This window comes from Lytechinus pictus, chromosome 8 (genome assembly GCF_037042905.1).
Source record: "Lytechinus pictus isolate F3 Inbred chromosome 8, Lp3.0, whole genome shotgun sequence".
NCBI classification, from domain to species: Eukaryota; Metazoa; Echinodermata; class Echinoidea; order Temnopleuroida; family Toxopneustidae; genus Lytechinus; species Lytechinus pictus.
Window position 1 is genome coordinate 28,503,327 of NC_087252.1, and position 27,691 is coordinate 28,531,017.

Consider the following 27,691-nt stretch of genomic DNA (forward strand, 5'->3'; position numbering starts at 1 on the left):
TGCTATTAAAGGACAAGTCCACCCTAACAAAAAACACTGAAAATTTAATCACAATCGGAGGTAAAATAAGAAAGTTATGACATTTCACAGTTATATGCACATGCTAGTCGGTATGCAAATTAGGAGACTGATGACATCATCCACTCGCTATTTCTTTTGTATTTCATTGTATGAAATATTCTAATTTTCTCCTCATTGTCCAAGTGAAACAATGATTAATTCCTCCCTGAACATGTGAAGTTAGCATTGCTGAATTCTATTTGGTTCTGTCAAGTTGGTCCTTATTGTGAAATCTCTAAAAAATTAAATATTGTATGATTCAAACAATAATTAACCAAAAGAAATAGTGAGGGACATCATGGACTGTCTCATTTGTATGTCACTGGATTGTGCAAATCACTGTTTTTTTAAAAACTAAGCGAAACTTTAAAATGTCATAACTTTATTTTACATCCGATTTTGATGAAATTTTCAGCATTCTGCTAGTTAGATTTTTCTCTATTTATTCAAATCGACATTTTAACGAGGTGGACTTGACCTTTAAGAGACAATGTATCTTTTCCAAACTATCCAAAACCAGCTTCATCATACTGTCAATCACATGACTTCATGACATTACAGAAATTAAAAAAACAACACAATATCAATTCAGTTAACTTTATTTTTTCTTTCAAACAATGGTACTCGTAGCGCTCTGTTTACACTGGCCTGCTATAAGGTTTTAAGTAAACTTTTAACCTGTTAAACATGTTTTGATTTCAGTTTAACACATGTACCCCAGACAGGCTGAGGGCTGAACAGGTCAAGGAAATCACAAATTCCTAGTAACATTCAGAAAGTCTTATCTGAAACACTTCTGTTTACCTCTATATGAGCAAGCTATGTAGTCATAAAATGCAAAAAGTTTTAATACTATAAATATATTCAACACAGTTCATGGCACACACAAGGATGAGCATTGTGACTTCCTAAGAAATGCATTGCATGTATATATTCAACATTCGTTCCTATAAATCTCTGCTCTTCCAATATTCACTTTTGAGAGGTTGCTTTTACAGGATTTCAATATCTATTGTTTGACCGATTGATTTATTTACAGAATATACATTAAACTTTAAAGTATGTGAAGTAATGATATCTTTCCCTTTTTAAAAAGCATTATTAATTATCCTTCACAGAACCAAACCCTATGCTCTATATTTGTTAACATACCTGAAATGTGTGGTTTTTATCATAAGAAAAGGTAATTGTTAACCCCCCAAATATAAAAATCAATAAACTCAAACTTTTTCGAAAATTGGAATTACAACTAATCATTATTTACAATATTAATACTTTGCTACCGACATCATTAACCAATTGCATACTATTATTTGGCGTGGTAAATTGCCAATTCATCTATTTCCAACTGGTCCACTCATCACATGGTCTAACTTAATTTAGTCTAATGCCATTCCGTCCAACATTTCGTCCAACAACCATTTGGTCCAATCATCACTTTGTCTAATAACCAGTTCATCTATGACCATTTCATCTCATGAACATTTGGTCTAATATCCATTTCATTGTCTATAACTTTGCCCTATTAACACTTAGTCCAATTAGACCAAATGATACAGTATATGGACTAAATGGCTACTGGACCAATTGGTGATTAGGCGAAATGGTGAGTGGAAAAAATGGCAATTAGACCATGTGGACAGTGGACGAACTGATGGTAGACCGAATGATAGTAGACGAGTTGGATGAATGGGCTGGCATTAGACCAATTGATAATGAACCATTTGGTGTTACCGTTCCAAAGCCAATGGAAATTCAAGAATTCAGAAGCCAATCGGGTTTAATCAAACTGTTATCTTCCAGATAGGAGCTCTAAATACAGATTTCACAAACAGTCAACCTGCTTCACCAACTACCCGTATACATGGATAACCTGTGAAAAGACCATTTCCCAAGAATATAATTCCTCATTGAATGAATCATGTATGTAAGGATCCTGTCCTAAAAAAAAAAAAACTTTCTTTAAATACAGCTTTCGCTTGTAACTGTGATATAATTATAGACAGACCCACTTGTACTATCAGTTGAAGATGGGTATTTTCAGTAGATATCATTAAATTATCTCTTCAGGAAAACTTGTGGAATATGTAATCATATCCAACTCCCCCCCCCCCCTCCCCAAAGATTTCTTGAATTGATGAGTATGTGACGGTCTGAAGATGTGAAGGTAGGTCTATCTGTCCACTTCTCCAAACACAACATCCAGTGTACCTGCAATAAAAAAGAAAAAAAAGTTGGGTTGAAAAGAAAATTATTATATCTGTTAAACGGTGACACGACATTTGCTCCTACGATAATAACTCCAGTCTTAACCCTCAATCTCCCGGGGTATTTTGATTCTTGTCAATCCCGGGGGGGGGGGGGGGCCATTATGGCCCCCCCTTAAGATCTCGGCCGCCGATTGCGCGAGCGACGCAAAAATTTGCACACTGGTAGTGTGCGATGTAATCTACAAGGCTGTATGGTAAAATTTTCCAAAATAATGAGATTTTATTTTATATGAATTAATTATGCTAATTTATGCATAAATCATACTTTTTGCTATAATTCACTAAATAAAGCTCCTAGAATGCTAATTTTTGGTTAAAAAATTCTTTGTAGCAATCTTAACAATCGCAATTAAAAAAAACTTCGGTTCGGAAATCAATTTCTTATGTATTTTATTGTTTTATGAATTTCTTATGTATTTCTTTGTTTTTTACTTTTTGTTTTTTATTGTTTTTTCAATGGAAATCATTCCAGACTTAGTTCTGATCATAAACAAGGTAAAATTAATTCAGTTTAATCAGTAAAAGTAGAAATAATGATACATTTATGAATTTTGGCTAAATACACAATTTGCATTGGATTTGTACATGAAATCACGTTTATGAGCAATTTTGGGTCTGACATGCACTTACATAATGTTGCGTAATGTCGTAACCGTGTACCCGGGCGTCACAAATTTGGTCTCAAAATTTGCACGAGACTTGAAAGTAAAAAGTCAGTGAGCGGCGAGGTCAAAAAAATTTGCGCAGCAGATATATCGCGAAAATTGTCAAGGGGGGGGGCCATTATGGCCCCCCCCTGGGAGAATTAGGGTTAATATCTCAGAAGGCATAGGGTTAGAGATAGGATTGTAATAGAATTTTGTTCAGAATAATGTAAAGATAAGAATTAGGCAGATAAGGCTTTATGTTTGGCTTAATGCAACGATTTTCCATTGGAGCACTTGCCGCCGGAGCAAATGTCGTGGAACCTTGTTAAACGTGTATGAGTAAGAAATCAGGAAAAACCCAATTTAAAGACAGACATTACAATCATCAAATAGGGTTTGATTACACATTTGAGATTACAATTAAGAGTATCTTCTCTTTGACCTTGATAGATCACATGAAATTTGTATCTTCTCTCAAATGAAGTACGGATGGAGAGAAGTGGGGATATGTCTTACAATCAGGTTGATCAGTTCATTGAATCACCGTATGTACAGTACAGGAACTTTATCAACTGGCAGGGGCCCATCTTACGAAGAATTCTGATTGATCCGATTAATTGCAACTATGGAAATTAAGCAACGTCAACACATAAAATACATGTTAGTTCAAAATATTTTCTAGATATGATGAATGGACATACGTTGACTGTTTTCTTGACAATTCGGTATGGTTCTCTTTGTTTTCAAAGGACATTGAGCACATTCCCTAAAGAAAAAAATTATGCTATTGATGGATTTCCATATACTTGAGATTGATCAGATCAATCATAACTCTCTGTAAGACGGGGCCCGTCTGAGGCCAATCTTTAACGTCACCATCTGAAAGAAGTGACCCGTCGGGCTCGAACTTTGAACGTCCGCATCAATTCATAACTTCTAAAATGTAGCCTGGATTACAAGCGCATGCCACAACTCCCATAAAGCAATACAAACTTCTCACTCAATCAAAAGCAAAATTACAAGCACTCACCGATGATTGCTACAACATCGGCCAACATGTGACCCTTGCACACTTTGTCAAGTCCGGCGAGATGCATGAATCCGGGAGCGCGGATCTTACACCGGTAAGGCTTGCTGGAGCCGTCGGAAACCATGTAAACACCAAACTCACCCTGTCAAGGAAATGATGATGATTAGTAAATGAAAAATGGGGGGGGGGGGGGGGAGAGAAAATGAGAAAAATAAGAATAAAACAATTAGAGTAGAATGAATATGGTGGAAGAATCAGAGTAGGGCAGATAGAGGAAAGAGAAATGAAAGACAGGGAAGGAGGGAGGAGAAAAAAGCAAATAGAATGAGAGTATCAAGACAAAGAGAGGAAAGAGTAGAAAAGAGAAGTAAAATGAGAATATAAGATGGCCATGGCGTAACTTCCTTCAGCAAAAAATTGGATTACGCCCCCCCCTGAGATCTCGGCCTTTGATCGTGCTGCGAAAATTTGCTCAGTGGTTGTGTGCGATTTAATCTACAAGGCTGTATGGTTAATTTTTTTAATAAGATTTTTCAATTAATGAACTAATTATGCTAATTTATTCATGAAATAAAGCATTTGCTATAATCAACTATCATACTGCCTCAACCTGCTAATTTTTAATTCACAGACTCTGTAGGATCCCGATCAAATGTACTTCAAAAAAAATTTGGTATCTCAATTTTTTCTTATGTATTTTATTGTTTTGTTTTTTATTTCTTATATATTTCTTTGTTTTTTGACTTTTTGTTTTGTATTGTTTCTTCGATGGAAATTGTTGCAGACTTAAAAGTATTGTTTAACTTTGTGAGCAGCCGATTAAAAAAATTCTCAAACCAAGATGAAACATGTGTACAAGGGCATGTATTAGAACTAATAAACCCTGAAAACAACCATTATTGAGAATTAAAAGCTAAAACTACAAGGCAAACCCCGATTTTGTAAATAGGCGTCTTATAGACGCCTAAATAGTACACATAAGTGTATGGGATGAAATTAAGATGGTGTTTTCGGTCACTTTATATTTCAATTTTTGAAGCACTAAATAATTATTTTCGAACATAACTTTTTCTGGGCTTCATTTTTTGTAACATATCACAGACACAGGTGACAAGTGTGACCTTCTAGCTCAGATTTTTTTAAAGTCAAACTAATGTTAAACAATCACTTTAATTCTGATCATAAACAAGAGTAAATTAATTCAGTTTAATCAGTAAAAATAGAAATGATACATTTATGAATTTTGGCTAAATACACAATTTGCATTGGATTTGTACATGGATTTCCCTTTTTTGAGCAGTTTTGGGTCTGACATGCTCTTACATAACGTTGCGTAGTTTGGTAACCGCATACCCGGGCATCGCAAATTTGGTCTCAAAAGTTGCGCGGATTTATCGTGAGAAATGTAGAGGGGGCCTTTTAGGGTCAATGGATTTTTTTCAAACCTTCATCAATATTTTTCATTATTTCATCTGCTGTTTTAACAAAGTTTTCTTCAGGGTGAACTTCCCCTTATAGGATAATAACTCACCTTTGGTGCTTCAATGGCAGTGTATGTTGCTCCTGGAGGAACTTGGAAACCTTGAGTGAAATGCTTGAAATGATGGATTAGGGATTCCATAGAGTCCTGGAATGAGGAAAAATATGATCCAAGAGGTTAGGTATATTATCAATTATCACCGTCATCATATCTGTCCTGATCGGTAGACTCTTCTTACTAACGTTAACCCTAACCATCATCAAATTCTCATCAAAATATTCAATATTTTTCAACATCATCATTCTCATCCTCCTCATCATCATAGTGGAGCGTTGTGGCCCAGTGGATAAGTCTTCTGACTTTGAAACAGAGGGTCGTGGGTTCGAATCCCAGCCATGGCGTAATTTCCTTCAGCAAGAAATTTATCCACATTGTGCTGCACTCAACTCAGGTGAGGTAAATGGGTACCCGGTAGGATTAATTCCTTGAATGCATGAGCGCTGAAAGGCAGCTCGAGCTTAAGCCGGGGTTATAATAATAACAATGCGCCTCGGAATAGAATATTTCTAGATAGATGGCGCTATATAAATGCCTATTATTATTATTTTCATCATCATCATCTTCACCGTCATCATCATGACCATCATCTTCACCATCACTATCATCATCATTGACATCATCACCACCATTATCATCTTCAATATCATCATCATCTTCAATATCATCATCTCAATATAATCATCATCATGACCATCATCATCATCATGACCATCATCATCACCATCACCATCACCATGATCATCATCATCATCATCACTACCATCACCATCATCACGATCATCATGATCATCACCACCACCATCATCTTTAACATCATCCTGTTCTCGCACTCCCCATCATCTCACCTTAATGTCATCATCATCATCACCATCATCTTCATCCCCATCATCACCAACAACACCACCACCACCATCATCTTTAACATCATCCTGTTCTCGCACTCCTCATCATCTCACCTTCATGTCAGCTCTTCTTGATGGAATACCCTTCTTATCAACATAAACCAGCATCATAACCACAACAACAATCATCATCACCAGTATCGTCACCATCCTATCCTCCCGTTCTCACCTTCATCTCAGCCCTGCTTGGTGGACTAATCTTATTATCATCCACCTTAATCTCGCCTTCTGGCATCTCATTCAAACACTGAAGGACAATCCTAAGACTCTGTCTCATCTCCTCCACTCGGCAAAGATACCTATGAAATAAGACATTGATAAAATAAAATTGCATCTATGAAACACAAGAAGGGCATGTAAACACACAACACACTCATTATAATTCAGGCCTTGAGGGGGAAAACAAAAATAAAAGAAACAAGATTGAAAGGGAGGGATGAAATAGAACTAATGGTATTCCCAAATGTATCTGGTGGAGCATTGTGGCCCAGTGGATTAGTCTTCTGACTTCGTAGGTACGAATCCCAGCCATAGCGAAATTTCCTTCAGCAAGAAATTTATCCACATTGTGCTGCACTAAACCCAGGTGAGGTGAATGGGTACCCGGTAGGAAGAAATACCTTGAATGCTTGAGCGCCTAGGCAGCCCAGCTAAAGCCGGGGTAATAATAATAGCAGGGCCCGCTGGGAGAACAGTTTTCAGAACCGAAGCGGCTTCCCTGGGTAAATATACCTATATCATTATTATCTGAACTTGATCGGAGGAAGAGATTAGGATTGCTACACCAACCTGTCGTAGCAGTCTCCCTTGGATCCTATCGGGATGTCAAAGTTCATCTTCTCGTAGCCGTCATACGGCTGGACCTTCCTCAGGTCCCACTTGATCCCGGATCCACGCAGCAGAACCCCGCTGAATCCGTAGTTGAGGGCGTCCTCGGCCGTCACCACACCGATGTCGACGGTACGGTCCTTCCAGATGCGGTTGTTCGTCAACATCTGTGATAGGGAAATTACGGAACAAGGAAATATTACACACCAGGGGAGCTTTCATGAATGGACTTGTCGGACGTTTTATCCGACAAGTCCCATTTTATCCGACAGTTACCATAGTAACAGTACCTCTCAGCCAATCAACATCAGAGAAAGATGTCAGATCTGACAACTTGTCGGATGAAAATGTTGATGAAACACTCCCCAGGAAACGCTTCTGACCATAATCTTCATATTTTTCACTGATTTAAGGATTTGTTCATTAATAGATAACTTGTTTTTTTTAATAGGTAATTATTTGAAATCAACGTAAAATTTAAAGACACTGGCCAGCAGTATACTAAACGAATTATTAACACATGTATACGCTACCCACTTTTTCATAAACTCATAATAGCACATGCATGAATCATATAGTTTTTTATCCTTTATCATTTTATGTTTTCGTCATTTGAAATACCTCTTGCCTATTTGTTTAATGCTTCCCATTAATTTGTTAATCATTTCCGATTTTATTATAGTTGAATACTGCAATGGCATACACACTATTCATTTCCCAGACACACAATTCACTTTCAGTTAATATTTCTTTCTATAATTCCACAACACAATTAGTTTCAATACAATACTTTATCCGTAATATTTATTTTGTAATTATCTATGTTACTGTTTGAATATTTTGTTGTCATTATTACCTTGCAATACATCGCAATTCGGCCTCGGCCGCGATGTTGTCTTGATTTTTTTAATAAACCATTTATCTATCTATCTATTACAAATAACTATGGCGAAGAATATTGAGGGATTCTCGACTGCACACAGTTAATATTCATCCCTCCGCCAATCCTAGATCAGGAAAATATTACACATCAACAGGGGCAGCTCCTGGGAGTTTTTTTTCACATGCTCTTCCGCATTTCTTCACTTTTCTCCCGAAGACACACAACTCTCATCAGATCATGTTCACTCACATGAGCAAACTTGAGTCAAGATGACTTCTCTGGTAATAATCTTTCCTGGATTAAGTTACATCTTGGATCAAATAACATAAATAACAATAACAACTGACATTTACCAAGGAAAATCACTTCATAATTAGCTAAACTGCGGTAACCATCCGTAATGACTACATAAATGAATATAAAACAGGAGTATTTCTTTTAAGCGTCACAAGTAGTTAAAATGCATCACATGACATTCAACTTTTTGTGCATCCCACTGCAAAAAAAGTGTTCACCAAATACTACCAATGCACACTCCTGGGGACAGTTAAATAAATCTTTTGCCACAAAGAAAAAAAAAAAAATAGAAAACAAGGAAAAAAAAACTCTTGACAAACAAAATTATGCCATTGACATTAACAGTTTGGAAAACTGGCCAACAAAAAAAAGTTTTTCTTTTATGCAACAGGCCGCAGCGGACTATTGTGCTTACCTCCTCCAGCTCATCAATACGTATTGAGAAGTTCTTGATGAAATCGTACATGTCATCTAGATAGCCAAGAGGGAGGTCCTAAAGGGATATAAAAAAATTTATCATAATCAGGATAAAGACTCTGAAATAAGAGACCGAATGCATGTGATGATGGTGGTGCTTTGATTACCAGATCGCTAAGCATGAATGCTTGAAAGCAAGCAAACGGAGGACCGACGGCGTAAGGTCCTCTCCGAGGTACCTGGTAATGAGGATTAATGCCTTACTAGTCTGGTCTGTTAGCGAAATTATGTGGACACGGTGGACAAAAGCATAATTTTTTCTCCAGACCTTTGTTTATGTATAAGAATTAAAAATGGGGTATGCTCCAAAAAATCTGGCTGCAGGAACAGTGAAAAAATGGGTGAAAATGTCAGAATTTATGAGTTTAGATTGGTCTGATATATAGACTCGCGCTAGTGCAAAACTCAATAGCAGTGCATTATTTTGCATTGGTTTAGTTCTTAAATTCAGACCCTTTTTTAACATTGTTTGTCCTCACATCTCAATGCACAAAATATCTGAATGCAGATGCTAAACAAGCCGAAGGGTGGCGGTGGAGGGGGTTGAATGTTGGTGTGTATGTACATATTTTGGTCTTGGAGTAAAGATGTGCAAGACACATTTTTTTAATGTGTTGGAAATTGTGTTGCCATGGTAACAGTGTATTACATGTATGGCAAAAATAAGGTAAAAATCTTACAGTTAGAACTACTTCCTCTGTTTTCATCCGATTCTCATGAAATTTGGCACACACATTGGTCTTGAGGTGAAGATGTCTAAGACACATTTTTGTGTGTCTTTCAGATATCTTGTTGCCATGGTAACAATGTATTATATGGTGAAAATTGAAAAAAAAACTTACAATTCAAACTGCTTCATCAGTTTTCAATCATTGCTCATGAAATTTGGCACACACATTGGTATTAAAGTAAAGATGTATAAGGCGCTTTTTGTGTGTGTTTCAGAAATTGTGTTGCCATGGCAACATCAAGTTATATGGAAAAGTTTAGGTAAAAGCGTTGCAATTTGAACTACTTCATCAGTTTTGAACCGATTCTCATGAAATTTGGCTCACACATTTGCCTTGGGGTAAAGATGTGCAAGAACCATTTTTATGTGCATTTGTCAGAGAGTGCATTACCATGGTAACCACATATGATAGCCAGAAATGCAGGAAAACTCATTGTGGATCAAACTACTTCCCCTGTTTTTAGTCAGTGCTCATAAAAGTTGGAAGAAATATTCATCTTGGGGAAAGATTCATATCAAATTCCAAATGTCTTCTCTGGATTAAAGTGTTCACGCCAGAGTGTGGGGGGTATAAATCACCTTCATTAATATTTCTAGGTTTTGGGGGGAGGGGCGGGATTGGTCCTTAAAATCTGACATCAAAATAAAGAAGTTTAAAGGCGGTGGCCATTAGGAACATAAACATGATAAACACTCTTAAAATAAGCATCCCTCAAGGGCATAGGCTGGGGGTACACTGGGTGAATGTGAAACCTTCCGCTGAGGCAGAGGAGTTCCAAAACTGGCAAGCAAAACGAAATGTGTACCCTTTCTACTTTCAACAGCTGATTTTCCAAACCTTAGTTCCACTTCCCCAAGATGTGCACCCCTCCCCATACCACTTTTAGTTCTACCTCCCCATGCTTAAACCAGTCTACGCCTTTGCCCCTCAGGGGTGTTTGCATTTTTAAAGCGAGACATTAATAATATATCAGCCCCCTAATTTTTTTTTTTGGGGGGGGGTCTTTAGAAAATGACCTAAAAAAAGTAAAAAAAAGTTAAAGGATTATGACTAGGAACTTAACCCCCCCCCCCGAAAAAATAGGGGGGTGATATATTTTTGAGCAGAAAAATGCCCCCCCCCCCCCTTAAAAGGTAAGAAGAGTCCTTTGCACTTCAGACCATTCATTTGAAGTTTAAGGCATTCTGATTTGATACAAAATTGTTTACGGTACCCAATTAATCATTGTTTATTTATATTCTCATACTCAGTCTTTTATTCATATTCCGTTCCTACTCTTTCTTTTTAACTTTATCACATCACTCTTGATTTTGAGCTTCACCATACCATCTCCTTCTGTTTCCTCTCTCCTTTTTGTTTTACTCTCTCTCCAAGTATATTTTTTCTGACATATTTTTAAAGTGTACATTTAATCATGCAACTATTATAGAAATACAAATACATACAAAAATCTCTGCACTTGTTTTAGAAATTCACTTGCAAATCCATGACTCAATAACGTACCATATCAAAAATATCCATATGTGCACAATATATTTTAGCCTTCTATTTTCTTTCATTTATTTTTTTCAGTATATTTCTGTGACAGCCCCTGCTTTATCCTACATCTCCCATTGTCAAAAAATAAATATTATGTTTCAGTAGCAAAATTGTTGGATGCAAACTCTGACTGTCATAAAAAAAATGCAAATAATTTTACATTGGAGTAAAGACAAACTTATTCACTGTTCATTGAGCAAATGATGACTTTTATTTCTCTACATATACTTATATTCTAGTCATATCCCTTTCAGATGGTGGTAACTGCAGGAATGGGAAAACTCAGTGATAAAACTAAAATTTTCACAGAGGATTTTTGGAAAATAACTAAATCCATTTTTGTCAAGCAACAGTTATTCCATTCTGAATGCTGCAACCTTGTTAATATGAATTTGATGCACCTTTACCAAAATATAATATCATGACAGTCATTTCTTCAATTCTTTAAACTAGACATTAAATATTGCTAATAGTATCATTCAGGACAGAGTGTAGCCAAAATGGAGTTTAAAAGATTATGAAAAAAAAATGAATGTCACGTTATTATATTTCGGTGTAGGTGTAAGTATTCAAAATGGAATAATTGTTGCTAGATAATAATGAATTAAAATAGCAAAAAAAAAAATGTACTTAGAGAGGGAGACAAAGAGGGGGAGAGAGGAAACAAAACAAGAACTTATGGTAAAGATCAAAAGTACAAAAAGTGATGTAAGAATGTCAGAGTAGGAACTGAAATGAACAAAGACTGAGCAGAAGAAGATAAATAAAACATTGATTAATTGGGCACCGAAAACGATCTTTTATCAAAGCAGAATGTTTTAGGCTTTAAATTAATACGCTGAAGTGTAAAGGATTTTTCTCCCCCCTTTTTTTTTTGGGGGGGGGGGGTTAAGTTCCTAGTAATAATTTCCTTTTACTCTTTATGTGGCAATTTTCTAAAGCCCCCCCCAAAAAAAAAGATGGAAGGGGTGCTTTTTTAAAGAGTGTTTAAGTTCCTAATGGTCATGGCCTTTAACCTTCTATATTTTTATGTTGTCAGTTTTTAAGGGCCTCCTCCGCCCCCCCAAAAAAAAAGAAACTATAAATATTATTGAAAGTGATTAATACCCTGCGCTGTGACGTTAAAGGGGAATCCAACCCAAATAAACACTTGTTTTTAGAGGAAAAGGAAAAATCAGACAAGTTTATAGGTCAAAGTTTGAACAATATCGGACAAACCATAAGAAAGTTGTGAAACATATAAAAGTTGTAAACATTGGTAATCACTATACCCATGAAGACTTCAAAATGGCCGCATATGTGATGTCATAGTGATGTAAGGCAAGGACCACTTTTCCATGTACTGGTATAATTAATCGGCTAAAATGTCGTCTTTTTCAAAAGTTTTACTCCAAATTATATCTTTTTTTCATGAGGACATAAAACAATATACTACCGGGTTTATATTACGGCCCCAATGGAATAGGGATTTAGGAGAAAACCAAAAATCCTGATAATTAAGTACAAGCCCTATGGGAAAGTTGTCCTTGCGGCCTCGCCCCTTGTCATAATTTACTTACCCAGTTGCCAATTTGAAATCTACATACTAGTAGTCTTAGGGATCTTAATTTTAAAGCAGCCATAAATTTTGCTTGTCCGATTTCTTGCAAACTTTCACCATTCTTATTTTTCTCCTTTTCCACACAACATGTTATGACCAAGGCTGGATTCCCCGTTAACACTGAATATGAATCTTTACCCAAAATGAATATGTGTGTCAAATTTATGAGCACAGGCTGAAAACTGAGAAGTAGATTGATCCACGATGAGTTTTCCTGCATTTCTAGCTATCATATGTGGTTACCCTGGCAATGCACTCTCTGACAAATGCAAAAAAAAAAGGTTCTTGCACATCTTTACCCCAAGGCCAATGTGTGAGCCGTATTTCATGAAAATTGTTTCAAAACTGATGAAGTAGTTCAAATTGCAACATTTTTACCTAAACTTTTCCATATAACATGATGTTACCATGGCAACACAATTTCTGAAACACACAAAAATCGCCTTATACATCTTTACTTTAATACCAATGTGTGTGCCGAATTTCATGAGCAATGATTGAAAACTGATGAAGCAGTTTGAATTGTAAGTTTTTTTTTCCAAATTTTCACCGTATAATACATTGTTACCATGGCAACAAGATTTCTGAAAGACACACAAAAATGTGTCTTAGACATCTTCACTTCAAGACCAATGTGTGTGCCAAATTTCATGAGAATCGGTTAAAAACAGAGGAAGTAGTTCTAACTGTAAGATTTTTACCTTATTTTTGCCATAATACACTGTTACCATGGCAACACAATTTCCAACACATTCAAAAAATGTGTCTTGCACATCTTTACCCCAAGACCAAAATATGTACATACACACCAACATTCAACCCCCTCCACCACCACCCTTCGGCTTGTTTAGCATCTGCATTCAGATATTTGGTGCATTGAGATGTGAGGACAAACAGAACATGTATGTTAAAAAAGGGTCTGAATTCAAGAACTAAACCAATGCAAAATAATGCACTGCTATTGAGTTTTGCACTAGCGCTAGTCTATATATCAGACCAATCTAAACTCATAAATTCTTACATTTTCACCCATTTTTTCTCTGTTCCTGCAGCCAGATTTTTTGGAGCATACCCCATTTTTAATTCTTATACATAAACAAAGGTCTGGAGAAAAAATTATGCTTTTGTCCACCGTGTCCACATAATTCCACTAACAGACCAGACTAATATAATTTGAATACCTGTGGCACTGTTTCATAAGCCAGTTCATAGGAACAATCTGAGCATGTGCAGACAATGGTCCCTAAATCAATACACACTCCTGCCCGACATAGCCACAGTTGATTTGTACAAATGCCTTCAATTACATCCGGGAAAGACTTTGAGTAGGGTATTCATATATCTCAAACAGAAAATAAAAGAGGTTCATGATACACCTGGGTTACTTGCAAGGTGAGTGCCTGTTCTCATGGCCGAAAAAAATGACTTGTCCATGTTTTAAAATACTAGTATATCCATGGACAAGCTCACGAGCTGATGGTTTGAGCCTCATTAACACAGTAAACCAAGTAAAGTGCATACACATATATTCATATGAAAATTGTTCCACAAACCTATTTCAGCAATCGAGGGTTCCCAGCATTTAACCCTACTAAGACAAGGGGGGGGGGGCTGATTCACCCCTCCCCTCGGCATTTTTTCGAGATAAATCTGCTGCGCAAAATTATTTGACCGCGTCACTCGCTTTTTACTTTTTACTTTCTCACGCAACTTTTGAAACTAAAAATTGTGACCCCCCCGAGTATGTGGTTCCGAAATTACGCAACATTTCGTAGGTGCATGTAGACCCCAAAAACATGAATTTGTGTACAAATCCAATGCAAATAGTGTTTTTAGCCAAAATTCATAAATGTATAATTATTTTTATTTTTACTGATTAAGACGAATTAATTTCATCCGGTTTAAAGTCAAAATACGGTCCCTGTCAATTCCCATTGAAAAACAGTTAAAAATTGTTTTAAAGAACATTTGATCAGATTCCTAGAAAAAGTCTGTGAACCAAAATTTAGCAATTTAGGGGAAGTAACCCGGACTCTACATTGTATGTACCTTCCATGTTTTGTTTTGAATAAAGGTGATATGAAAAAAAAAAAAAATTAACAAATTTATCCTGATTGCCCTGATAAGCTGGAAATCCTGCATTATAATGCACATTCCATGTATTGTAGGGAAAATAACAAAGAAATTTTAATCATTTCATTGCTTCTTACCTGTGAGACACCGCCAGGCCTGACGTACGCTGCATGCATACGAGCTCCACATACACGTTCATACAACTCAAAGGTCTGGGAAAAGAAAAATAATGTTTGATTGTCATACTACTACTAACAACATTTGGCTGTAAAATACTACTATAAAGACTATTAAGATGATAAAGTCCATGCAGGTGAGGTATTAAAATAAAACATACTTCATGAAAAGGACTTCTTTGAATGCTAAATCGGATAGCAATTTGAACTGTAAATTGCTAATTCGTCTCTTACCATCTCGTCCACTCATCACATGCCCTACCTTCATTTAGTCTAATGCCATTCCATCTAACAACCATTTGGTGGAAATATCACTTCGTCTAATCACCAGTTTTGTCTATGACCACTTGTCTCGTAACCAGTTAGTCTAATATCCATTTTATTTTCATTCCTTTCGCCCAATTAACACTTAGTCCAATTAGACGGAATGGTATATGGACTAAATGGCTATTGGACCAACTGGTTATTAGACAGAATGGTGAGGGGGCGAATTGGAAATTAGACCATGTGGATAGTGGACGAACTGATGGTAGACCAAATGATAGTAGACGAGTTGGCAATTGGACGAATTGGCATTAGACGAATTGGAAATAAACCATTTGAACTGACCTTCTCTCTCTCCTCGAAAAGCCAGAAGAAAGGGGTCATGGCTCCAATGTCCAGGGCATGAGTTCCCACGGCCATGATGTGATTGGCAATTCTGGTCAGCTCACTCATCATGACTAAAGATCAAAAGAGAAATAAAATAGATGAGACGTTTTCTTCCCGGTATCTTTTAAGAAAAGGTGCTCAAGAGATGTTGGTATTATCATTTTTTATCATCGTCATTCACAACAGTTTACAATTTCATTTGGTATTGCCGTGTGCAAATCAGTGATATGAATTCTAAACAAATGATTGGCTGAAATCTATCACATGACCAGTCATTAAAATTTGCTAGTGACTGGTACTAATGACTAGTTCTATTGACCAGTCATGGATTTAAGAGGATGGTTTATCAGATAAGAAGGATCCACCTCACTATCTCATTAAATATGAGATACATATCATTATGCTTTCGCATTAGAATAACCACCCCCACTTGTTTCAAATACTACCAAAGGTACCTCAGGTGTATAGTTCTTACTATTGCCCTACATGATGTGTAATATCTGTATACTACATGTAAATACTTACACCTGATGTCTGAAAGGTACCTTGTGTGTATAATTCTTACTATTGCCTTAGATGATGTGTAATATCTGTATACTCCTGATGTCTGAAAGGTACCTCGTGTGTATAATTCTTACTATTGCCTTAGATGATGTGTAATATCTGTATACTACATGTCTACTTACTCCTGATGTCTGAAAGGTATCTCGTGTGTATAATTCTTACTATTGCCTTAGATGATGTGTAATATCTGTATACTCCTGATGTCTGAAAGGTACCTCGTGTGTATAATTCTTACTATTGCCTTAGATGATGTGTAATATCTGTATACTACATGTATACTTACTCCTGATGTCTGAAAGGTATCTCGTGTGTATAATTCTTACTATTGCCTTTATAGATGATGTGTAATATCTGTATACTCCTGATGTCTGAAAGGTACCTCGTGTGTATAATTCTTGCTATTGCCCTAGATGATGTGTAATATCTGTATACTACATGTATACTTACTCCTAATGTCTGAAAGGTATCTCGTGTGTATAATTCTTACTATTGCCTTAGATGATGTGTAATATCTGTATACTCCTGATGTCTGAAAGGTACCTCGTGTGTATAATTCTTATTATTGCCTTAGATGATGTGTAATATCTGTATACTACATGTATACTTACTCCTGATGTCTGAAAGGTATCTCGTGTGTATAATTCTTACTATTGCCCTAGATGATGTGTAATATCTGTATACTACATGTCTACTTACTCCTGATGTATTTAGCCCTCTCGGGGACGGTGATATTCAGCATCTTCTCAACGGCGAGGGAGTAGGCTTGCTCATTGCACATCATGGAGCAGTAGTCGAGACGATCGAAGTACGGCAAGGCCTGCATGTACGTCTTGTATTCAATCAGTTTCTCTGTGCCACGGTGCAGGAGACCGATGTGGGGGTCACAGCGGACTATACTCTATTCAGAATGAAAAGAGAATATTCTAGTTTAAAGGATGGAAATCCGTCAGTACCCAGGGGAAACTCAATGGGTGAATTCAAGTTCAGTGTTGACCTTTTGGTGTTGGTGTTAGGTCAATTTTAACATGAGTATAACACCTAACATAAAATGAAGATGGTCCTGAAAAGTTACTCACTAGTTGTTGAGATGTCAATAATATGATCTGGATCAGTTTTACAAACTCAGAATAAGTTCTGGAGCTAGGGGAAGCAATCCAAATTCCAACACCAAGGCCAACACCGGACTTGAAATCACCCAATGAGATACATGTATTCCCCAAGTCACATAATTCATGCTTTACAGGAAAATATAATAAAATTACCACCCAATTTGTTCTATTTTTGTATATACATATTTTTTCATAACGCTGTAACGCTGGGAAATTAGCAAAATAAGCATAACATTTCCTAATGTCATGCTGGTAGGGTGTTTTTCCAAGCAATAACACACTGTACCACATGTGGTTTTCTGAGTTAATGATCTTCAGTATACCATTTTCTTTAATAAACTCATTTAAATTGCATCTCTGGCCCATGGCATTTATTCTTTGGACAGTAACTTCAAATCGTAAGAAGTATAACTTAGAAAGTCAAAAAGGGGCCTAAGCTTTCGATCCTAGCAGAATCTTCGTCGGAGGCAAAATGACAAACATATAAAGTGGAACAACCATAATATACCAGGTAGACCACAAACAAGCTACAGCAACACTAGAAACGAGGAGACAAAAGGGGCATTAGTGAGTAGAGAAGACCAATCAGGTTAGTGAAGGGGATGAAAGAAAAGGAGTAGGCAGACACAAAGGGAAGTTAGTGTAAGTAAGGCCAGTAAAAGACCTCAAGCCAAGAGGGATTAAGATAATGAGGCAGGCAACATCAAACAGGATCTGGAACAAAACAGTGATAGAGGGATGAATAACAAGAGAATTAGTGAGAGGTGGGTCATACAGGTTACAAAGAAAGGCATAATAAACTGGTGCATAAGAGTGGGGGGAAAAAAAGGGAAAAGAATGGGGAACAACTGATATTGTACAACGCCTACTTAGCTTGTTGTACGCGAGCAAATGGGAGGCTGAATGTCAAACATTCGTACCGTTGCACAAAAGACGTACCATCCAAAATGTACCGTTGCACGGCTTTAGGAGGTGACGTCACAATACGATTCAATTCATTGCGCTCAGTAAAAATGCAGGTGCAATACGCGTATAGCCTGCTGGCTAAATGCGCAATGCTGCCCGAGGTGTTCGCTTGTGGGATTTTGCTTTTCGCTTTCCATATTTTTGCTCCCTTTTCATAGATTACTGCAGGAAAAACTCTTTGTTTTTTCATAAATTCGCTAAACTCCGAGGCGTTGTACAACACAAATAGCGAATATTCTTATTCGTGCAATGGTGCGAGATTTCGCATTCGGTGAAAGAAAGAAACACTCTATTCAACTCGGCTAACGCCTCGTTGAATAGAGCATCTTTCTTTCACCTCATGCGAAATCTCGCACCATCGCACTCATGCCTATTCGCTATTTGTATAATGTGCAAAAGACATATAAGTATATATGATAAAGCATAAACTTCTCAGGCAATCCTTAGAAACATATGTGAATGAATTAAAGGAATCGGCTAACACTGATCTGACTTTTAACAAATCTGAGCTGCAAGGTCACACTTGTCACCTACAGGTGTCTGTGATATGTTACAAAAATGAAGCCCAGAAAAAAATTGCGTCCGGAAATCATTATTTAGTGCTTCTAAACGGTGAAATATAAAGTGACTGGAAACACCATCTTAATTTCATCACATACACTTATTATCGGCACAATAGAAATAACACAAAATCTTCAATTACAAATGTATCAAAAGCATTTCTTTTTTATTTTTTTGTTGGTTTCAGATTTTAGGTTGATAGTAATACCTTGGTCACATTTGTTCTACAGCGGCCGTACGGCGAGTCGAAAACAGCCGTTTTAACATTTGTTTGTACCAGCTACATATAGGTGGTTTCAGTCAAAATGAATAAAACGGCTGTTTTCGACTCGCCGTACGGCCGCCGTAGAGCAAATGTGACCATGGTATAAGATATCCATGTACATATTTCTTCTCTCCTTTTTTTTGAAATTACACTGTACATGCCTTTTACACGTGGCATGTCCCCATAGATAGTGCAAGGATGGTTGTACACGTATACGAAACCACCCCCGGTTCTTACCTCTCCACTCAATTCCAAAACAAGACGAAGCACACCATGAGCAGCAGGATGCTGAGGACCAAAATTGATCACTAAATTGGCAACATCTTTCTCTGCTACAGGATCTCGATCTGTGAATAGAATGGAAAAAAAAAGAAGAAGCTTTGATGGATTTGCACGAAAGAGTATTTGTGACCAACCACCCCAAAACCACCAATAAGTCGCCAGGCCAAATTAGCCAAAGTAGTAAATTGGTCTTCGAAAAGCCAAACTTCAAAACTTAGCTTGACTGAAGGAGCATTTCTTCATCTTTATACTGTAACAAATTTGAGTTGTAAAGTTGAATAGAAAACAAGATACAAGAGTTTCTTGAACTGAAGTTTTTGCGGACTGCTTGGAAGTTTCATTGAAATTGCAGTGTGCACGTCTCATGCTTGAGTGGACCCAAATTTCAAAGGTTGCTTTCTCCTTATTTTCTCAAGCTCTCGCTTTGTTTTCTCTGCATTCAATCAAAGTATTTGAGTGAGTAATTGGTGATCAAATCGGACTCATTACATATTATTTTAAAGCTTAGGATGTGCTTGTTCAATCTCAATAAAGATCTTAAAATTCATTGTGGGTGACTTATTGTTGATTCAGGGATGGCTGGTCATAATAATAATAATAATTGACATTTATATAGCGCTTTATCAATCTACGACTGTTCAAAGCGCTTCACAATTATTATTACCCGGTCACTGGATTCATAGCATTTCAAGCAGCCTGTTAGGCGCACACTTTGACGGTTGCTTCCTACCGTTACCCAATTAGCACCTGGGTGAGAGTGGCAAAGTGTGGATTGACGCCTTGCCAAAGGACGCTAGGCCACGGTGGGATTCGAACACACGACCCTCTGATTACAAGGCGAGAGTCAGAACCGCTACACCACGGTGCTTCCATGTATGCAGTTTTAATTTTTTATTGGACATGATATGATTATAACATATTTTAAGTTGAAAAACTGATATACATGTAAATACACTCTCAAATGAATCCTGCAGTGAATTTCACTTGTTCCTTATTGAAAGTAGCCATAACATACATGTACAGTATTAAAACAAGCAGCTGAAACTCTGTAACCTTCATCAGAAAAAAAATCACTGACAAATCTTTCGTGAAATGCTCCCATCATTTTATTGATCATGGCAAGTATTTGAGAATGACCCTCTTACCATCCCACGGTGGTGATGGCCATTTAGCAGTGTTTTCATCGGGATACATCACAGCCTTCGAATATTGCTCGATGTCCTTCACCTCCGGCTGCCATTGTTTACCTCTGTTTATGGAAATCAACAAAAAAAAAATTTGAGAGCTCACAAAATATTGTCATACATGTACATGTAAAAAAAAAAGCAAAAAAATAGCTGCAATTAATCAAGAGAAAATAACATTAAATATAATCAGCTTACTACCTTTCCGAAAAATATGCTGGAAAAAAAAAGCTGTTGAGCATACGAACGGACCAGCCAATAATGTTTGTGTTATGATATGAACTGAAAATGGTAACACGAACGTGATTGGCTGCCGCGTTCGTACGCTCAGCTGCATTACAAACATGAAAGCGAATGAACCCGATCTTGGAATGTTTGTCATGTACCCCCTAGTTATTTATTTTCCAGCTCTCTACGTCTGGGATAAAGTTCCTCTACCGACAGCCACCCAAAATAAAAAAAAATTGTTGAGACTTCCGGTTCATTCGCTTCCTGTTTCTCTATTTTATTATTTTTTTGTGTTTCTTACCGAACTGGGACTCAAACTCACGTCGTTGTAACTGCAGTCGAGATTATTCTCGCTAGCATAGCAGAGCCGATACCGGAAGGGGTTTTCTAGAGATAAGCCGATACTTCGACTAGTCTAAGCTTTCAGATCCTTTACTGACCAAATAAGCCGATGCCTATGGCCAATTACACGCATTCCAATCTGCTCGAAAATTTGACGGAATAAAGCCATATTTTGGTATGTATTTCCACTCCTGATCAAACTTTAGAATCTAAATGATTTGAGGTCGAGGAGGGTGCTGCCGTGAGTGCACTCTTTTCTCCATACTTTAAATAATACTCTGTGTGTAGATCAAACCTCCATCATTACGAGCCCAATGGGAGACATTTGTCTGTGTAGGAGGAAAAAAAAAATCAGAAAATTTTTAAAAACTCCTCCCAAACAGCAGATATACCACTCATTTAATGAACAAGGTTATGATATAACCTTGTTCTCTGTTAATACTTCGTGTGGCAAAATAAGGTTGGCAATGTTTGGCTTATTTTCTCTTTTTTGTCTTTGAGACTAATGCTTGATTGTTTGACACTGTCAGTTTCTATTACAGCTATTCATCATATACCTTGGCTCTTAAGTAAATTTGATTCTTTTATTTTTTTCTGAATTAAGAATAGAGATTAAAAAATGAAAATTTTCTTGCCATACACTGTATTACTTTCCACAAATAGAGGGTGTACACACAAATATTCCAAAAATTCAAGTTTTTGAACGCTCTGGTGAATACAAAAATGATCCCCAAGTTACTAATGAAAAATAAATTGTAACTGTATGGAAATCAGTTTTTTTGGTTAAAACAAGTGATATTTTCATGAACTTTTGAAGTTTCTGCTGTATTCTGCATTGGCTTACAAGAGATCCACTGATTCTTGGAATATTTTTCCAAACTCTTAGTCTTTGATTATTTCTGAATTCTGGTATTTTCTGAGCCATCCAATATAATATAAATATTTATGCTGTTTGGCCTGCGACCGATCGCATGCGATGTTTTGAAAACGGCTGTGAAAAGATGTGAGGATTTGGATACTGGCCCAAAATCACAAATTTTGAAGATAACAGGAGGATGGACTCAGAGTGAAATAAGGGTGTAGAGCAGTAGAGGCGCACAGCCAATATGGGAGACTCTCTCCAATATGGGAGATTCTCTCCCATATTGGAGACTTGCTTTGCAAAAGAACAAAAGAAACAACACCAACAAAAGTGTAATTTTTTCCACCCAAAATTTTGTCTCACTGATGTCAGAAGCCCATTTGTTTTGTGTGTGGATGACAAAAAAAAAGCCTTATCAAAACAAAAATAGACAGTGAAAGGGGGTTTATTTTTCATGAGTAATCTGCTTATCACATTATTATTTGCTGCCAAGGTACCGTAATCCTTTTGTTTTGCAGCAAATGTAAACAAAGGAAATCGGTCTCCCAAACTGGAGACTGTATCTGAAATTGGATACCCAAATTCTTTACAAAAGTCTTTGATATTGGAGATAATCTCTCTCATGCCCATGGGAGACAGTCTCCCATATTGGCCGTGCGCCTCTACTGGTAAGAAATTAAGCTATTTAATATTTTTCTTTCTCGTTATATTTTTTTCTTTAATTTTTACAATAAACTTTTTGATCCCACCTTTGTCACTCCGAATTAAGCCTGAGTCATATCGATTATTTTGAAAACCGGTGTTCGACAGCTTTAATTCGATCGAACATCGATGCATCGAAATTTGAAGACGGGGAAAATCAAGTCATTTTTTTTTCTCCGGCCAGCCGGCCGTCGATGCATGCGCTATGCATGCACTACATGCACTGACGGTCTGCGCTGGCCGGGTGAGCGTTGCAAAAGCAGATGACAGAGCAAAGTTCGTTTGTATTTTCCATGATCACAAAACACAAAAAAGGCCAGGGAGCAATGCAGAATTCTTCCCAAAATATCTTCAACAATGATATTTGCAGATGATAACATATTTAAGTTTAAAATGAAACAATATTAAAGACATGAATCACGCAGAGTCGATCCGAATGATTTTCGGTCAACTAGCATTCGCAGTCCAGACTCGCACGCACCAGCCCCGTCCGCAGCCCCGTACTCTCCCGAAACGACAGGCGTGCTTGCCAGTGCCATCTAACTTGTGCCAACAAAGTGGGGAGAGCGCTGTAACTTGCCTGAGATTGTGTAGTTGGCGGGGTGGTTGGATCCAAAATTAGCTCCAAATAAATTGATGGGAATAAATACGTCATTTTCTCTGGATGGTCATTTGAAATGGTATTCAATACTGATATAACAATTGTGAGGAAAGATTGTGGAATATGAGTTCTGGCAATGTTCGAGACTTAATCCTGATAATGATAATCCATTTATTTAGACACAAGAGCTTGTGATCTAAATAAATTTGAATGTCTCGGATCGAGCTCTAAATTCATATAAATTATCATTGGATGTTAAATAATTACGATTTAATAAGATTTTATGGCCATACTAAAAATATTGACGATGTCAGCAAAGTATGTTATGTTCATATGGAAGAATTAATAGTATTATACTGGCATTATTTTTATTTTTTATTCCATCTATGGACGTCTCCGAGCTCCGAGAATAGAAGCACAATGCGCATGCGCGTTCGATGACATCTGACATATTTTCCATTCATGAAATCAGAGCCCAAAGTTGGGCACAAACAAGCTTCAAATTGATGGGGAAAAAATATCAAAGTAATTTTTCTCTGTTTTTGTCATGTAAAATATTATTATATAGTGATATTACGATCTTCAAAAGAGTTTCTACATGTTGACAATGTTCGATAATCAATCCTGACGTGATAATTATTTTTTAGACAAGTGCAGTGCACTCACTCAAGTCGATCGTCGATTTCGATGAAATTTTCAGTGTTATGCTTGTTGAATTTTTCTCTATTTATTCAAATCAAGTTTTTGTTGGGGTGGACTTGTCCTTTAAATATTACGATTAAATCATGTTTTATGGTCATGATATTAATATTGTTCATGAAAAAGCAAGATTTACTTTACGTTGATCGCGTCAATTTTCCAGCCATTTTCTGATTTGATTAAAGCACAGTACTGCACATGCACGATCAATGGCACTCACACTATTGCGAGGTTAGTATATTCTATACAAACCTCGCACAACCATTGTGTTTTTGTAGTGGATTTTAGAGTTGTCGTTAACATCGCTTCATAACGTGAATGATGTTAGCCGAAACCCATTCCGCTACTCACCAGGGCTTTCTATGGTATAAAGCGTTCCATTTTCAATTTTAACATATTTTTTTAATTTAAAAGGACACAAAAAAGAGCAAAATCGCTTACCTCCGCCTGGAAAGTGGCTTCGCACGTCTCTTCCACGGAAATAAAAAGGAGGTCGTTGGTGGCGCTAATACAGTTCACAACCTTAATTCAGCTGTGTGTTTTTTTTTTTAACTAGATTCATGATTCATTGTATGCGCAATTCAAATAATTGTTTGATAAAATAGAGACCCCAATAAATGCAATAACTTAAAAAAAGTACTTTTTTATTATTTTTGCTGACGATAATACTTTTTGGAAAATATTCAAAACGATGACAAATTAAACAAAAAATATAGAAAATTCTATGTACCTTGAACAAAGCCCCGCAAGTGCTACCGTTCGTTTGTCAATTAACGTTCCACCAAATTCTTTACAGTAAAAAGATTGAACACTTTGCCGAGTTTGCGTAACGCTTTGCATCGATTTACGTGTAAGATAATTTTTGTGTCTAGTCTTTCCCTTGTAGTGTCTTTGATATGAAGATAAATCGCGCGCCCTCTTTCGCTCATTAGACGAAAAATTTGAGATCAAGAAAGGTTACTTTTTTAGTTTCGTATTTTGTCAACGAGAAGAAAAATCAATGCTTAACTCTTAACATGCCATACACACTACTAACCCAACGCCACAGTGCTAATCCGATGCTAATCCCCTGTGCCAGCCACAAAACCCCCCTGTGCCACATTGATTTTGGGATTGCGAGTCGTATTCACTCCTTTCAATAGTCATGATTACAATTGCTTGTAACTCTCTAACGATTAGTTTATCCACAAAATATTGTGTAGTAAAGTTGTAGGAAATTTCATACCCCTTATAATGGTGTCCTTAATATATGGATGGGTTATTATCTTTACCGCTGAAATATGAGTTGTATCAAGTAGTTCCATTTTGTGGAGTGTTTTGTATGGATCAAAAAACCTAGGTCTCTTCCCTCTCGGAGGCGGAGCCATATCTTGTAAAAAATGTAGAAATACTCGTAAAAGTCTAATGTAAACTGCGTGAGTAAGTTGATCTGTCAGAAAGCAAAGTTCGCACTGTACACAATAGTGCTAATTACGGCGTGCATGCGATGCGCAATACAATGCAAAACGGCGTAACAATTAATGTTGTAAATCGGATCAAAAATCAGATCGAAAATCGGATCGGCAGTTAAGCTTCTAAAATCGAAATCGAATCGAAAATCGAATCGGCGATGTTTAAAAACAAAGGAATACATCAAAATGTTGTTCGCGGTCGCGCGCATCTTCCTGACAAAGTCACAAAGACGAATGCATTGGAATGTAAGTCGCCAACATGCGCGATCGTTTTAAAGCCAGGGGTTTTGAGGTGTTATTGCTTTAAAATAAACCGAGTGATTTTTATTAGAAAGATAAACGAAAGACGCATCTTCCGAGCAAAGGCGCAAAGGAAAATAAAATGAAAATATTTCTCATAGATCACAGGTTAATGAACGATCGGCAGGACATCTTTTAGAAGTATTTTTAGGTGCTAGCGATTTAGAATTATTGGAATGATCTCTTATGACGCATCATCTTAAAGTCGCAAGTGCAATTAAAATGAAGTAGAAGACGCAAGCACGCACGATGATTTGAAATATGTTATTAAAATGTTTTGGGTAGCTAGCGTTTTCAAATCAATTTGAAGTTCACGGCGGTGTCCGCTATCACCACGAGGTTAAAAAAAAATAAAATGAATATCATCATAAACGATGTAAGAGAGTAACGCAATAAGCTCCGTCAATAGTACAGTCTTTAAAAGTTTATGGCGGGGTCCGCTATCACCACGAGGTTAAAAATAAAATGTATATCATCATAAACGATGTAAGAGAGGAACGCAGTGAGCTCCGTCGGTAATACGACCTTTCAAATTTCACGGCGGCATCCGCTATCACCACGAGGTTGAAAATAAAATGTATATCATCATAAACGATGTAAGAGAGTAACGCAATAAGCTCCGTCAGTAGCACGATCTTTAAAAGTTCACGGCGGGGTCCGCTATCACCACGAGGTTGAAAATAAAATGTAAATCATCATAAACGATGTAAGAGAGTAACGCAGTGAGCTCCGTCGGTAATACGACCTTTCAAAGTTCACGGCGGCATCCGCTATCACCACGAGGTTGAAAATAAAATGTATATCATCATAAACGATGTAAGAGAGTAACGCAATAAGCTCCGTCAATAGTACAGTCTTTAAAAGTTTATGGCGGGGTCCGCTATCACCACGAGGTTGAAAATAAAATGTAAATCATCATAAACGATGTAAGAGAGTAACGCAATGAGCTCCGTCAGTAGCACGATCTTTAAAAGTTCACGGCGGGGTCCGCTATCACCACGAGGTTGAAAATAAAATGTATATCATCATAAACGATGTAAGAGAGTAACGCAATAAGCTCCGTCAATAGTACAGTCTTTAAAAGTTTATGGCGGGGTCCGCTATCACCACGAGGTTGAAGAGAAGATTTATATCATTATAAAGGGGGTAAGAGAGTAGCGCAGTGAGCTCCGTCGGTAATACGACCTTTCAAAGTTCACGGCGGCATCCGCTATCACCACGAGGTTGAAAATAAAATGTATATAATCATAAACGATGTAAGAGAGTAACGCAGTGAGCTCCGTCGGTAATACGACCTTTCAAAGTTCACGGCGGCATCCGCTATCACCATGAGTTGGAAGAGAAGCGGAAGAGAAGATATCTATCCTCTTAAACATCGCCATAGATAATACCGCGTCTTTCTCCCTGAATAATGCGACCTCTAAATAGCTAGCACCTCAAAAACAATCTTGAAATATGTTCTGAGCGATCACGCACTGTAACCAGATCTACGCCGATTTTTTATTTTCGATTTTTTCCTTCAAGGGGCATGATCGAAGATCGGCAAGTGATTGCCGATTGTGGTGAAATCGAATGGAATCGGTTGCCGATTGCAAAATCGGTTACAAGCTTAGTAACAATGATTGTAATTCCGAATGTGCGCAGTCATGCACGAAGCAGGCGAGGGTAGGAAACAATGCAAGCACAAAGCAATCAATAGTAGGCGTGCGAGCACGAGTGTGGCATGTTATAGTAGGATACGTAGCGTGCACAAGGCACTCAATGAGTTAAATGACGCATTTTGAGGGATATTCAGCAAATTATGAGGAATTGACTTCACATCGTTTGGTAAGTTTCTTAGGAGGACTTCATTCTGTAAGTCCTCTTATTCA

At 37.2% G+C, this 27,691-nt stretch overlaps 1 protein-coding gene across 2 annotated transcripts in view; it reads right to left on the reverse strand.

The window, feature by feature from the left end:
• Positions 1–643: 643 nt before the first annotated feature.
• LOC129266158 (NADH dehydrogenase [ubiquinone] iron-sulfur protein 2, mitochondrial-like) overlaps positions 644–27,691 on the reverse strand; it is a 30,425-nt gene continuing 3,377 nt past the window's right edge. The window contains exons 2-13 of one of the 2 annotated variants that reach the window (XM_064103890.1): positions 21,186–21,534; positions 20,597–20,700; positions 19,407–19,516; positions 16,965–17,166; positions 15,663–15,775; positions 15,015–15,089; positions 8,873–8,950; positions 7,239–7,444; positions 6,619–6,748; positions 5,539–5,634; positions 4,008–4,149; positions 644–2,271 (exon numbers count right to left, since the gene is read on the reverse strand). In XM_064103890.1, coding sequence (XP_063959960.1) covers positions 2,234–2,271; positions 4,008–4,149; positions 5,539–5,634; positions 6,619–6,748; positions 7,239–7,444; positions 8,873–8,950; positions 15,015–15,089; positions 15,663–15,775; positions 16,965–17,166; positions 19,407–19,516; positions 20,597–20,700; positions 21,186–21,223 — 1,332 coding nt within the window. In that variant the 5' untranslated portion in view covers positions 21,224–21,534 and the 3' untranslated portion in view covers positions 644–2,233. Of the gene's footprint in view, positions 2,272–4,007; positions 4,150–5,538; positions 5,635–6,618; positions 6,749–7,238; positions 7,445–8,872; positions 8,951–15,014; positions 15,090–15,662; positions 15,776–16,964; positions 17,167–19,406; positions 19,517–20,596; positions 20,701–21,164; positions 21,535–27,691 lie in introns of both variants that reach the window. The other variant, XM_064103891.1, reaches the window with a different exon arrangement.